Source organism: Vipera ursinii (assembly GCF_947247035.1).
Source record: "Vipera ursinii genome assembly, chromosome: 13".
Lineage (NCBI taxonomy): Eukaryota > Metazoa > Chordata > Lepidosauria > Squamata > Viperidae > Vipera > Vipera ursinii.
In genome coordinates, this window is record NC_139526.1 from 10,236,478 (window position 1) to 10,249,939 (window position 13,462).

At 46.6% G+C, this 13,462-nt stretch overlaps 1 protein-coding gene across 2 annotated transcripts; it reads right to left on the reverse strand.

Annotated features, from left to right (window-relative positions):
* Nucleotides 1-5,196: 5,196 nt before the first annotated feature.
* LOC310646275 (uncharacterized protein) lies at nucleotides 5,197-13,380 on the reverse strand. 2 transcript variants are annotated; one of them, XM_083372582.1, is made up of 6 exons: nucleotides 13,324-13,380; nucleotides 11,173-11,313; nucleotides 10,849-10,942; nucleotides 9,659-9,818; nucleotides 8,362-8,514; nucleotides 5,197-7,131 (listed from the first exon to the last, which is right to left on the reverse strand). In XM_083372582.1, exons 2-6 carry the CDS (start codon nucleotides 11,298-11,300, stop codon nucleotides 6,962-6,964), a joined length of 705 nt encoding a protein of 234 aa, XP_083228708.1. In that variant the 5' UTR covers nucleotides 11,301-11,313; nucleotides 13,324-13,380; the 3' UTR covers nucleotides 5,197-6,961. The 2 variants fall into 2 exon arrangements, with proteins under 2 accessions (XP_083228708.1, XP_083228707.1); XM_083372581.1 differs by lacking the exon at nucleotides 13,324-13,380 and having other exon boundaries at nucleotides 11,173-12,511.
* Nucleotides 13,381-13,462: the final 82 nt, after the last annotated feature.

Here is a 13,462-nt window from a genome sequence, read left to right on the forward strand (position 1 = left end):
CGGACAAGCACCGGCTCTTCGGCTTTGAAACGGAGATGAGCACCGGCCCCTAGAGTTGGAAAACGACTAGCACGCATGTGCGGGGGAACCTTTACCTTTACCTTTATTCATAAGGTAGGGAATTGCAATGGTAGTGTGTGAACAGCCTTGGGAGAGCTAAGGCAGGGCCACAGCCAGGGGAAAGGTTGAATAAGAGGCAGCTGAGCCTACCCAAAGCATGGGACTCTCCCTAGTTTCTTAGGCTATAAGAGAGAGTGGGGGGGGGAGAGGGACTTTCAGACTTGCAAGAATCTATTTGTAGCAATAGCAATATCACTTAGACTTATATACTCCCCCAATAGTGCTTTACATCCCTCTCTGAGCGGTTTACGGAGTCAGCCTCTTGCCCCACAACAATCTGGGTCCTCATTTTACCCACCTCGGAAGGATGGAAGGCTGAGTCAACCTTGAACCGGTCAGGATCGAACTCCTGGCAGTGGGCAGACTCAGCCTGCAATGCTGCATTCTAACCATTGCACCACCAGGGCTCCTAATGCGACATCCAACGAGCTACAGCAATAGCCAATAGACTTGTATACCGCTTCACAGTGCTTTACAGCCCTCTCTAAGCGGTTTACAGAGTCAGCATCTTGCACCCAACAATCTGGGTCCTCATTTTACCGACCTCGGAAGGATGGAAGGCTGAATCAAACTTGAGCCGGTCAGGATCGAACTCCAGGCTGTGGGCAGAATTTGCCTGCAGTATTGCATTCTAACCACTGCACCACCACAGCCCTTCCTTCCTTCCTTCCTTCCTTCCTTCCTTCCTTCCTTCCTTCCTTCCTTCCTTCCGACTTAGCAATAGCACTTAGACTTATATACCGCTTCATAGTGCTTTACAGCCCCCTCTAAGCAGTTTCCAGAGTCAGCCTCTTGCCCCACAACAATCTGGGTCCTCATTTTACCAACCTTGGAAGGATGGAAGGCTGAGTCAACCTTGAGCCAGTCAGGATCGAACTCCTGGAAGTGGGGCAGAGTTTGCCTGCAATACTGCCTTCTAACCACAGCGCCACCAGGGCTAACCATACAATAAAGTTAGAGCTAGTCCTTCTGGATGTGCTTCTTGCCTGGATGACATCAATCTTGCAAGTCTGAAAGTACATTTCTCCCCTTAATCTGTCTTTTATTCATCTATTCCCCTGGCTGAAGCTCTTCAACTCCATTCCCACCTACTCTTACCAGCATGCAGGAGAGAATCTTAGATTATGAGGCTGCAAAGTCACTAGGAGACAAGAAAGAACCACCCTCCCTTTTGAACAGAGACAACCCCGAACCTTTCAGTAAAATGGACATTGGACCGTTTCAAAAAGTGTGCCGTTTTCCGGGGTGGTGATGGTGGTGGTCTTCAACCAAATGACTGCCCTGGTCTCTGACTTTCCTATGGAATTCTGGATCCCACTTAGCTGGGGCTCCATCCTATTCTGGAAGAGGAAAGTTCTTTTAAAGGACTGTGAGAATAACCTTGAGGAACAGGAGGAAAGAGCTGCAGCCGAGGCATCACTCAGATAAAAGAAATCCGAGTCCAGAGCCGGAATGCAATTTGTGAAATCATCTCAGATTCCATGATTCTTTTGAACGTAAAGGCAGGGAGGGCGAGGCGCAGTCAGACTTGCCAGATTCGTTTACTATAACCCTATAGTCAAAGTAGTGTTAGTGCACACGACTTTGGGATTCAAATCTGATCTACCTCTAGGAGGCAAGGCTTCCGTATTGGATGCTCTATGTTTAGTTGTCTGTGGAACTGATAGTCCACCTTATCTTAAGCTATCAGAGGGATATGGGTGCCGTGTCTCTCTGTACAAAGGTTTATACAACTTCCAGTGCCCCAAGGAGGGGGGGAATTTCTGCTTTGATAGTGTGAGTCCTGTGTTTTCATTATTTATTAATAATAATATTATTATATGACCACCAGGAGGCAGTACGCAGTCAGTTTCATTCTGTATTAACCAAGTGTTTCTCAACCTCAGCAACTTGAAGATGTGTGGACTTCAACTCCCAGAATTCCCCAGCTAGCACGAAGAAACACTTGGCTGTACAAATTTATATTACTATTATTAAAGACAGGAACAATAATAATAATAATAATAATAAAATAATAAAATAATAAAATAATAAAATTAACAATAACAATAACAATAACAACAACAGCAACAACAACAACAACAACAATAACAATAACAATAACAATAATAATAATAATTAATAATAATAATAATAATAATAATAATAATAATAATAATAATAATAATAATAATAATAATAATAATAATAATTTAGACGTATATACCACCTGAATCTCAAGGACTCTGTGAAGATCTGACCTGGAAAGTTAACACAACTCAGGTGGCTAGAAAGGCCCAACAGAGGCTTCACTTTCTTAGGGTCTTGCGGAAGAACAGGGTAAAACAACAGCTAATGACCCTCTTTTACCGGTCTACTATAGAGAGCGTCCTCTCGTATGGTATTGTGGTTTGGTATGCTGGTCTGACAGCCGCGGATAGGAAAGCATTACAGAGGGTAGTGAGCACAGCACAAGACATTGTGGGCTGTCCCCTGACACCACTGGATGACCTCGCCAGGGCTCGCTGCCTTGGAAGAGTGAGGAAGATTCTCAGGGATGACTCACACCCTGGACTGTATCTCTTTACTCTCCTACCATCACGTAGGAGATATAGGAGTATAGCCAGCCGTACCAACAGGCTGAAAAATAGCTTTTATCCGTGGGCTGTTAGGCTTTTATATGGGACATAATCTCTGTGAACTTATGCAGAATTGACTTAGGAGGCCGGTGTGTGGTGTAGTTGGTTCACATGGTGTGGTGGGATGGAGGGTTTGTTGTCACTGTGTGTTGGGGGGAGAGAGAGCACGGGGGGAGGCTCAGCTAATCTCAATGTACACATGTTGTACTTTGACAATAAAGGTTTATTTATTTGTTTTATTTATTTTATTTCACGTTTCCTTCACCAGAGGCTACAAGAAGCTTAGGTGGATCTTCTCCAATAGGTATGTAAGGATTCCCCTTCCTCGTGTTAAAAGTTAATTCCGTAACACGCACATACAATCTCCTTCTAGTTTCTTTTTATTAATAAAAACTTAATTTTTTCAAACAAACAAGAATTCGTATCTGGGGGAAATACGATGTCCAAGTTAAATCCAGTTCACCAACGATGAGAAGTAATGGATCTCAGCTCACATCCTTCAATGGCACATAGCAGGTTTTTTAAAAAAAATAATTATGACCCCATCAAGTTGCTTTCAACCCCTGGCAACCATATGCCGTAGATTTTCTTCCCATGAGAATCTATCCCTAACTTATTCTTTCAGCTCTTCCAAAAATACCCTCATCAATCTTGCTGCTGATCCCTTCTTCTTACCTTTTCTAACATAAGAGCTTTTCAAGAGAGAAACTGGGTCTTCGCACAATGTGTCCAAAGTCGGATAATTTGAGTCTGGTCATTTGTGCCTGGAGTGCGAATTCTGGCTTGATTTCTTTGAGGAGCCGCCCATTTGTCTTCTTGGCTGTTTTCAACTTTTCTCCAACAACAAAGTTCAAAGTTGTCAATATAATATAATAATAGGCTTTGACCTATTCCTTAAAGCAGGGGGTCTCCGACCTTGGCAACTTTTAAGACTTGTGGACTTCAACACCCAGAATTCCTCAGCCAGTTGAAGTCCACGAGTCTTAAAGTTGCCAAGGTTGGAGACCCCCTGCTCTAGAGCAACAGAAGCAATGGACGGAAACTAATCAAGGAGAGATCCAACGTAGAGCTAAGGAGAAATTTCCTGACAAGGAGAACAATTAATCAGTGGAACGGCTTGCCTCCTGGGTTTCTGGGTGCTCTAACACTGGAGGTTTTCAAGAAAAAACTGGACAGTGATGTGTCTGGAATGGTATAGGGTCTTCTGCTTGGATGGGGGGCGGGGCAGAGGTGTTGAATTAGAATACCTCTACCATTCGCAGTGGCTCAGTGGGTTAGGACGCTGAGCTTGTCGATCAGAAGGTCGGCAGTTTGGCGGGTCGAATCACGAGTGCCGTGTATCAAAGTGAGCGCCTGTTACTCGTCCCAGCTTCTGCCAACCTAGCAGTTCGAAAGCATGTAAAAATGCAAGTAGAAGTGGGAAGGTGGGAAGGTAACAGTGTTCCATGCGCCTTTGGCGTCTAGTCATGCCGGCCACATGACCACGGAGACGTCCTCGGACAAGCCCCTAGAGTCGGAAACGACTAGCACACACGTGCGGGGGAACCTTTACCTTTACCTTTATACCATTCCAGGAAAATGGCTGTCTAGTCTCTTCTTGAAAACTTCCAGTGTTGTAGCACCCACAACTCCAGGAGGCAAGCCATTTCACTGATTGTTCTCACTGTCAAGAAATTATGCAAGCACAAGCAATAGATCGTAGTCAAACTAGAATTTTGGACTTTAAGAGAGCTAATTTCAATAAGCTTAGAGAGAGCTTGGGAAGGATTCCATGGATGAGAATCCTCAAGGGGAAAACAACTCAAGAAGCTTGGGAAATTTTAAAGTGTGAGATTATAAAAGCCCAGTCTAAGCACAACACTAATGAAGAAGAGAAATAGCAGCTCTCAAAAGAAACCAACATGGCTGCATAGAGAACTCTCTGATAAGTTGAAAGACAAAAAAGGATAAGTATAAGAAGTGGAAAGAGGGGAACATAACTGAGGCAGAATATCAGCAAATAGCCCGAGCCTGCAAAGATGAAGTGAGGAAAGCTAAGGCTCAAAATGAACTAAGGCTTGCGACAAAAGTCAAAAATAACAACAAGAAAAAGCTTCTTCCAACTCTTCTAGTCTGTAATACTCTTCTTATCCTGCTGCTATAAAGTCCAACTTTCGCTTCCATAGAACATCACAGGGAATAGCGTGGCTTGCACGATTCTGATCTTCGTAGGTGTAGACACATCACGGCATCTGAGCAACTTGAGGAAAGCTTTCATAGATTAATCAGCCGGATAGGAAAGTAGGCAGGCTTTAAGAACTGTTGGAAGTTGGTATCTTGAGACAGAGGCTCCCTCTAGCGATAGAGAAGCATCATGTCATTCCAAGCGGGGTTTCTCAACCTTGGCGACCTAAAGACGCGTGGACTTCAACTCCCAGAATTCCTCAGGCTGCCTGCAGAATTCTGGGAGTTGAAGTCCACCCATCTTCAAGCAGCCGAAGTTGAGAAACAGTGCCCCAGACAATTGAAGGAAAAACCACATAGTTCCCTCTTTGCTCCCACGCCTTTGAAAAACTCAATTTCACTGGAACTGTATTTTGATTACAGGTATTCCTGAACTTAGAACCAAACCTTTGGTGACTTTTTGAAGTTACACTGAAGAAAGTGACTTAGAACCGTTTTTTCACACTTAAGGACCTTTGCAGCATCCCTGTGGTCACGTGATCAAAATTCAGCCCCCTGGCAGCTACCATGTATTTATGACGGGTTGCAGCGTCCTGGGGTCAAGTAATCCCTTTTTGCGACCTTCTGACAAGCAAAGTCAATGGGGAAGCCAGATTCACTTAACAACTGTGTTGCTCGCTTAACAACTGCAGTGGTTCCAGGTCGTAAAATGGGACAAAACTCACTGAACAAACAGTCTTGCTTAGCAATTTTGGGCTCAGATGTGGTCGTAAGTCAAGGACTTACCTGTATTTGAAGAGAGGAACGGGGGATTTGTTAAAGGCAAAGGATGGATTCGGGTTGGGTGTCAGCAGCTGTCATTTGTAATCCTGATGTTGTCATTTCTGATGCTACCTACTGGACTTTTGCAGTTCAACAGGGAGAGACAAGGTTTTAGAGGTGCATTTATGCAAACTGGAGGAAGGTACGGAATAAAGAGATCCTGGCTTTTCTTTTAAGAGATTGTGCCAAGTTCTTAATCTTGATTCTACTGACTGAGGATGGAAGCGGCTATTTCTTTTTTTTCTATTTTTATCTTGTTCTTTCTTCTTCTTTCCCGCACCTTTTGATGTAGCTTTTTATTTTGTAACTCTTCAAGGTTTACTCGTATCATTTAATCCCTTTTATTGAAAAATAAGAGAGGAAAGCTTAGCTCAACAAAACCCCTGAGTTCTATGAAAACTATTTCCACGTATACATCACATTATCAGCCAGTCAGTTCCATTAAATCTTTAACTCCTAATATGGCAATAACATTTAGACTTATATACTGCTTTCACAGTGCTTTAGAGCCCCTCAAAGTGGTTTCAGCCTGTTTCCCCCCCCCCCCAAAGAATCTGGGTCCGCATTTTACCGACCTCGGAAGGATGGAAGGTTGAGTCAGCCTTGAGCCGGTGAGAATCGAACTGCAGGCAGCTGGCAGGCAGCTGAAGTAGTCTGCAGTACTGCATTCTAACCACTGCGCCACCACGGCTCAACCTATATTAGAGGTAGGCAACCTTGGCTCTTTTATGACTCGTGGACTTCAACTCCCAGAATTCCTGAGCCAGCCACGTTGAGGGGAAAGGGAAAGGTTTCCAAGCTGAACCATGCTGGCTCAGGAATTCTGGGAGTTGAAGTCCACGAGTCATAAAAGAGCCAAGGTTGCCTACCCCTGCCCTATATCAACCAATGGCGCTCTAGATCTAATGGAGTTCCATGCCCCACCAAGCAAGGGAGGTGGGGGCAAGTAAGGTAATGCTGCTTCTGAGAGAACCATCCATTTCAACATTATTAAAACAGGAACATTTGGACACATCCCTGTTGATCCTTTGAAAGAAGACCAAGCAGGATTTCTAGCACTCTTGTGTCACACAAGCCGCATTCTGTTTGTGAGAAAGCTGTGCTGTGGATGGTTGTTGTGGGCTGGTGTGGTTGGTTCCCAGAGCGAGCAAATTTCCCTCGGGTGTGTTGGCTCAACTCTGCCATTCACGTGCCAAGGAGCAGGTGTTGATGCCACAACCGCAGCAGCTGGGAAGCATTCATCTGGTTCTCTGCTTCTTCCGGCCTCGGCCTCCTTGCTCACCACCCTCTCCCTGGTCTTCCTCTTGGCTCGCCATCGGCAAAGAGGGCAAACCCAGCTTTTTAGCCAAAGCCCAGGTCCAGAGGCATTTTTCCACCAGGTGAGCCGTCCAGGTTTCTGTGGTGTCACCTAACAAAATACAAAATACAAAATAACAGAGTTGGAAGGGACCTTGGAGATCTTCCAGTCCACCACCCACCCACCCACCCCGCTCAAACAGAAGACCTTATACCAGGAGTAGGCAACCTTGGCTCTTTTATGACTCATGGACTTCAACTCCCAGAATTCCTGAGCCAGCCATGCTGAGGGGAAAGGGAGAGGTTTCCAAGCTGAGCCATGCTGGCTCAGGAATTCTGGGAGTTGAAGTCCATGAGTCATAAAGCGGCCTAGTGCAGGGGTAGGAAACCTTGGCTTTTATGACTCATGGACTTCAACTCCCAGAATTCCTGAGCCAGCCATGCTGAGGGGAAAGGGAGAGGTTTCCAAGCAGTTCATGCTGGTTCAGGAATTCTGGGAGTTGAAGTCCACGAGTCATAAAAGAGCCAAGGTTGCCTACCCCTGCCCTATACCATTTCAGACAAACATCTCTTCTTAAAAGCCTCCTGTCAAGTTTCTGAGGTATGGGCTTTTCAAGTGACTCTGAGGCATTGTTTACCTTAAAAGTCCTTTATTTAGCCTAATACACTGGCAGAAGCTTGCTCGAAGGAAGCTGGAATCTGAAATCTCTGCCCCTTGCACAATATATTAAAACACAATTCTACACCTTTCTAATTTTGTCATTAATCATATTCTCCAAATAAATTTAAAGAATCTTCTGCCAAGTTCTTATCTTCTTTAGTTTCAGACGGCCTTGAGGTACAATCCTCCTCCTCCCAGGGTTAACCCTATCTCTTAAAGCAATACACAAGTTTAACATATGAAATAGCTGCTTCTTCCATCTCTTGTCAAGCAAGAACATTCATGTTAGCAGCGTTGACACTTCCATTGATGGAGCAGCCCCAAGTTCTGGAAGCAAGATTCATTGTTCTCACTGTTAAGACAATTTCCCCTGATTTCTAAGTTGCTTCTCTCCTGGATTATTTTCCATCCATTGCTTCTTGCTCTGCCTTCAGGTGCTTTGGAGAATAGGGTGACACACACACACCCTCTTCTGTGGGGCAGCCCCTCAAATATTGGCACACTGCTATCATGTCACCCCTGGTCCTTCTCTTCATTAGACTAGACATCCCCAATTCCTGCAACTGTTCTATGTATGTTTTAACCTCCAGTCCCCTAACCATCCTTGTTGCTCTTCTCCGTACTCTTTCTAGAGCCTCAACATCTTTTTTATAATGGGGAGAACAGAGAAAACGGCCTTGCCTTTATTCAGTTTCTCGGCACAGCTCTGAATCTTGTCCATATAAAGCAGATAATGTTTCAGGGTGTACTGGAGAGGACCCAGGCCTGGAAGGATCTCCATCACTTCATCTGCCATGAATGCAGCCATTTCAGGTGCTCCGGCAGCGAGAATGGCTAAAAACAGAAGCGAAAACACAGAGCTATGGGAGAAATATACGGGGAGGTGGGGGGGGAAGAAGTGTCAGTGTGTAAAGTCTCCCTGCCCGATATTCCTATTCTTTTTATTGATTAGATTTAGAATCCGTTTATTCTTTGGACTGCTTCGTCTCTGCCTTTCCGCCTTGCATCACGGTGGAAATACACGGACTCAGAGGAAGATGGCTATGAAGAATTGATCCATAGGTATGTCAGAAAACAGCCATCACAGAACGTAGAAAAACGTTATTGAGGAATGAGAGAGTTGGAAGGGCCCTTCGAGGTCTTGTAGTCCAACCCTCTACAAAAGCAGGAGAGCCTCTATCATTCCAGACAAACGGCTGTCCAATCTCTCCTTGAAAATTTATTTATTTATTTATTTAATTTATTTAATTAGTTTTATATACCGCCCTATTCCCGAAAGGGCGGTTTACAGGGCAAAGTTAAAAGACAATATAAAAATTAAAATATAATTAAAATAAAATTAAATAACAATTAATAGCCCAAAAAGTTAAAAAAGTTAAAAAGTTTAAAACCCCTCAGTCCAGCCCAGATAAATTAAATAACCAGGTTTTTAGGTCCCGGCGAAATGAACGAAGGTCGGGGGCGGTCCGGAGTTCCACAGGCAGATCGTTCCATAGGGCCGGCGCGCCCACGGAGAACACCCTTCCTCTGGGGATCACCCGCTGGCACTCCCTAACCGGCGGCACCCTAAGGAGGCCCTCCCTGTGGGAGCGCACAGGACGATGGGAAATTGACGCTGGCAGTAGGTGCTCCCTTGATGGAGGGGCTGCCACAGAGAAGAGGGGACTGACTTATTCTCCAAAGCACCTGAGGGCAGGACAAGAAGGAACAGGCAGAAGCTTATCAAAACAGAGATCCAAGCTGGAACTAAGGAGAAACTTCCTGAGAGTGAGAACAATTAACCAGCAGAATGGCTTGCCTCCAGAACTTGTGGGTGCCCCCATCACTGAAGGATTGACTGGACAGCCATTTGTCTGGAATGGTATAGGGTTTCCAGCTTGGGCAGAGGGTTGGACTAGAAGACCTCCAAGGTCCCTTCCGGCTCTTTGTTATTCTGTATCCTGTAAGTTCCAGATTTGTAACCTTCCTATTTCTGTACCTGAAGCCGTGGCTGGTCCGACGCCCTTCAGGTTGTTCAACTCCTTCACGGCAGCTTCTACATCTGGGAGTTGATGGAAAGCTTTTTGGGTATGTTCCTCCACCTTCTCTCTTGGATTAGCTGCCACCAGCTGCTGCAAGCGAGGCCGAAATTTTCCTCTCTGGAAAGACCAAAAGCAGAAATTATCAGCTTCCGAGTCTGAGCTGCAAATGTTTAGCGTGGTTTCATTCTGCCAACTGTACAATTTCGCCATCGTTTGTCTTTCCTCAGTGCTGGGGTTAAGCCTTCTGTCTCTTCTTCAAACTTCATGTTTCTAATCTCAATCCTGGCATAGGATAGGATAGGATAGGATAGGATAGGATAGGATAGGATAGGATAGGATAGGATAGGGTAGGGTAGGGTAGGGTAGGGTAGGGTAGCGTAGGGTAGGGTAGGGTAGGGTAGGGTAGGGTAGAATGGAATGGAATGGAATGGAATGGAATGGAATGGAATAGAATAGAATAGAATAGAATAGAATAGAATAGAATAGAATAGAATAGAATAGAATAGAATAGAATAGAATAGAATAGAATAGAATAGAATAGAATAGAATAGAATAGAATAGAATAGAATAGAATAGAATAGAATAGAATAGAATAGTGGAATAGGATAGGATAGGATTGGACAGGATAGGATAGCATAGGATAGCATAGCATAGCATAGAGAATAGAATTAGAATTAGAATAGAGCTGGAAGGGACCTTGGAGGTCCTCTAGTCCAACCCCCTGCTCAAGCAGGAGAACCTATACCATCTCAGACCACTGACTGCCCATTAAACAGCATGTATGCTTGCGATGCAAAAGCTGAACCAACCTATTAAGGAGATTGCACTAGTATGCCAATTGCATCTTCAATATATCCATTAAAGGAGAATATGCGTAGCTCAGGGTTGAAACGAGGGGTCCTTGGTGCTCTCTGACCTTGCTTGTTCTCTTGCAGACGATTCATGACCCAAACTAAATAATATCATCAGTGCACTGATGATGTTAGCTAGTTTGGGTAATGAAATGTCTGCAAAAAAAAACACATGCAAGCTCACAGAGCACCAAGGACCCTTAATAAACCCATTTTACAGATGGGTTTTGAGACCGAGATGTCACCTGCTGTTGAACTGCTCAAGTCTGTTTAGCACTTCAGAGGGGAATACCTACGGTCAGCTTCCATTGCACGAGTTTCAACAATTCCTCTTTCATCAAGTATTTTTCCTCGCGCCCTGCAAGAATTCTGGGCAACTCTTCTTGATACCTCGAAAGGAGACAAGAAAAATAAAACAGTAAAAACATACAGAGCCATCCTCATTCTCAGAAGGAGATTTTTAAAAGAAGCTTATGGAAATAAGAAAGAGGGTGGTAGTGCCCAAACCATCTTAAAATGCATTTTTTCCCCTCTTGCACATGGAAAATTGTCTGCTAGGCCAGCCTAGATGATGGGCTGATGCCTTCATTAAACTTCCAAATAACACATTAGTAATTTACCACTGATCCAAGGCAATTAGTTTCTTCCCCTTGCTTCCCATAGCTGCAATCACATCCTGGTAAATATTCAAAACGGCTTTCCAGGAGGCTGGATCCTCACATGCATAAATTCCCCCTTTCCCTGACATGATTTAAGGCCACCTGGAACAGAGAAAAATCAAAATACAGTATTAGGTAGCTAAGGACAGGGAGGTCGTATTTGCTTTTTATATTTGGTTGTTTAAAACAGCGTTTCTCAACTTGGACAACTTGTAGATGGGTGGACTTCAATTCCCAGAATTCCCCAGCCAGCTTAGCTGGCTGGAGAATTCTGGGAGTTGCAGTCCACCCATCTTCAAGTTGCTAGGCTTGAGAAATACTGGCTATTATATAAACTCTGGCCCAAATTGGAAAGCCAAGTCAATCCTATCTGAGACATCCTAAGCCCAACACTTGTTTTCTACATCTGAACTTGGTTAATATTTAGGGTACCAGCCACAGACTTTTCAAGAAACTAGCAAGATTAAGCTCAATATAGGATCTTTGCCACCTGTCATTCAAGCTATAATTGTTTGGTGTAATTGCGGTCAGATTTATCCCAATGTGCTGTGATGTGCAGACACGCTAACATACAGCTTTGCCAACTTTGTGGGTTATTTATTTTGTATTTTGTAATTATTATTATTATTATTATTATTATTATTATTATTATTATTATTATTATTATTATTATTATTATTATTATTATTATTATTATACTTTTCAGCCCATGGTGACTCCTGCTGCCTGACCATACAAGTTCCTTGTCAATGTTTCTGGGAAAAGGTCGTCCTTGCCTGCTTCCTGGGGTGGAGAGAGAGTGACTGGCACAAGGTCACTGGCTTGCATGCCCAAGGCAGGACTGGAACTCAATGCCTCCCAGTTTTTATCCTGTTACAACAAACTAGCCCTCATTAAGAATAATAAGTGCCTGAAGTTTTCTTGGCAGTGATTTGCTATTGTTTTCTAGGGTTGCAGAACGTGCAACTTTGGTGAATCGATCAAAATTTAACAGAATAGCAGTGTTGGAAGGGACCTTGGAGGTCTTCTAGTCCATCCCCCTGCTCAAGCAGCAGACCCTATGCCATTCCAGACAAGCGGCTGTCCAGTCTCTTCTTAAAAGCCTCCAGGGATGGAACATTAGGATCCAACCTGCACTTTAACCAAACAACCAAGGCTTACTTCGGAAACAGCCCATTCCCCCACCCCAGGTCCACCAACCAGGTTAGCCTCAGCAAGCCGGGGTTTGCTTCCCCACCCAAGCTCCGCTTCATCCTTTGAGTCTACCCGCTTCCGACCGACATCTCCCACCCGCCTCTCCGCAGCCCGGGCACAACCGAGCCAAACCCCGCGGGAACCCCCCCGTTCCTGCCCAGCGGCGCCCCCTACTCCCCGCGCCCGACCGTTAAGCCAACCGACCGTGCGCAACCAGAGCCGGCTGGGCGCAAAGCGGGGCGGGCAGCGAGGCTGGGCACAGCCACTCCTCGGCGGTGGCAAAGCGAGGTCGCCCGCCCTCCCGCCGGCCGAGCGCTCGCTCAGCGACCCCTTGCCCACCACCCACTCAGCCTCCCCCCCCCCTCCTCTGCCCCTGCCTCCGATCCCCCCCGCCTGGCCGCAGGTGAGAAAGTGTGGCCGCCAAGCGAGGTCACCCGCCCCCCCAGCGACCCCCCTCCTCTGCCCCTGCCCGATCCCCCCGCCTTGGCCGCAGTCTCCCCCCAGCGCGCGCTCAGAGACCCCCTCCCCAGCCACCCACTCATCCTCCCCCCCCCGCTCCTCTGCCCCTGCCTCCGATCCCCCCCCCGCCTGGCCGCAGGTGAGAAACTGCGGCCGCAAAGCGAGGTCGCCCGCCCCCTGCCCACCCCTAGCGCCCCTACCCTCCTCTGCCCCTGCCCGGCCGCAGTTTCTCCCCAGCGCGCGCTCAGCGACCCCCTCCCCAGTCACCCACTCAGCCTTTCCCCCCCCCCGCTCCTCTGCCCCTGCCTCCGATCCCCCCCCCCCGCCTGGCCGCAGGTGAGAAAGTGCGGCCGCCAAGCGAGGTCACCCGCCCCCCCAGCGACCCCCCTCCTCTGCCCCTGCCCGATCCCCCCGCCTTGGCCGCAGTCTCCCCCCAGCGCGCGCTCAGAGACCCCCTACCCAGCCCGCCAGCCCTCCAGCCGGCGCCCCTCCTGCCCTGCCGGCGGCGGCGTTGCGCCCGGGCGCCGCAGCCGGAGCGCGCCGGTCCCTCCCCTTCCTCCTGCCACGGCAGCGCTCCGCCCGTTCCTCCCGGCGCCGG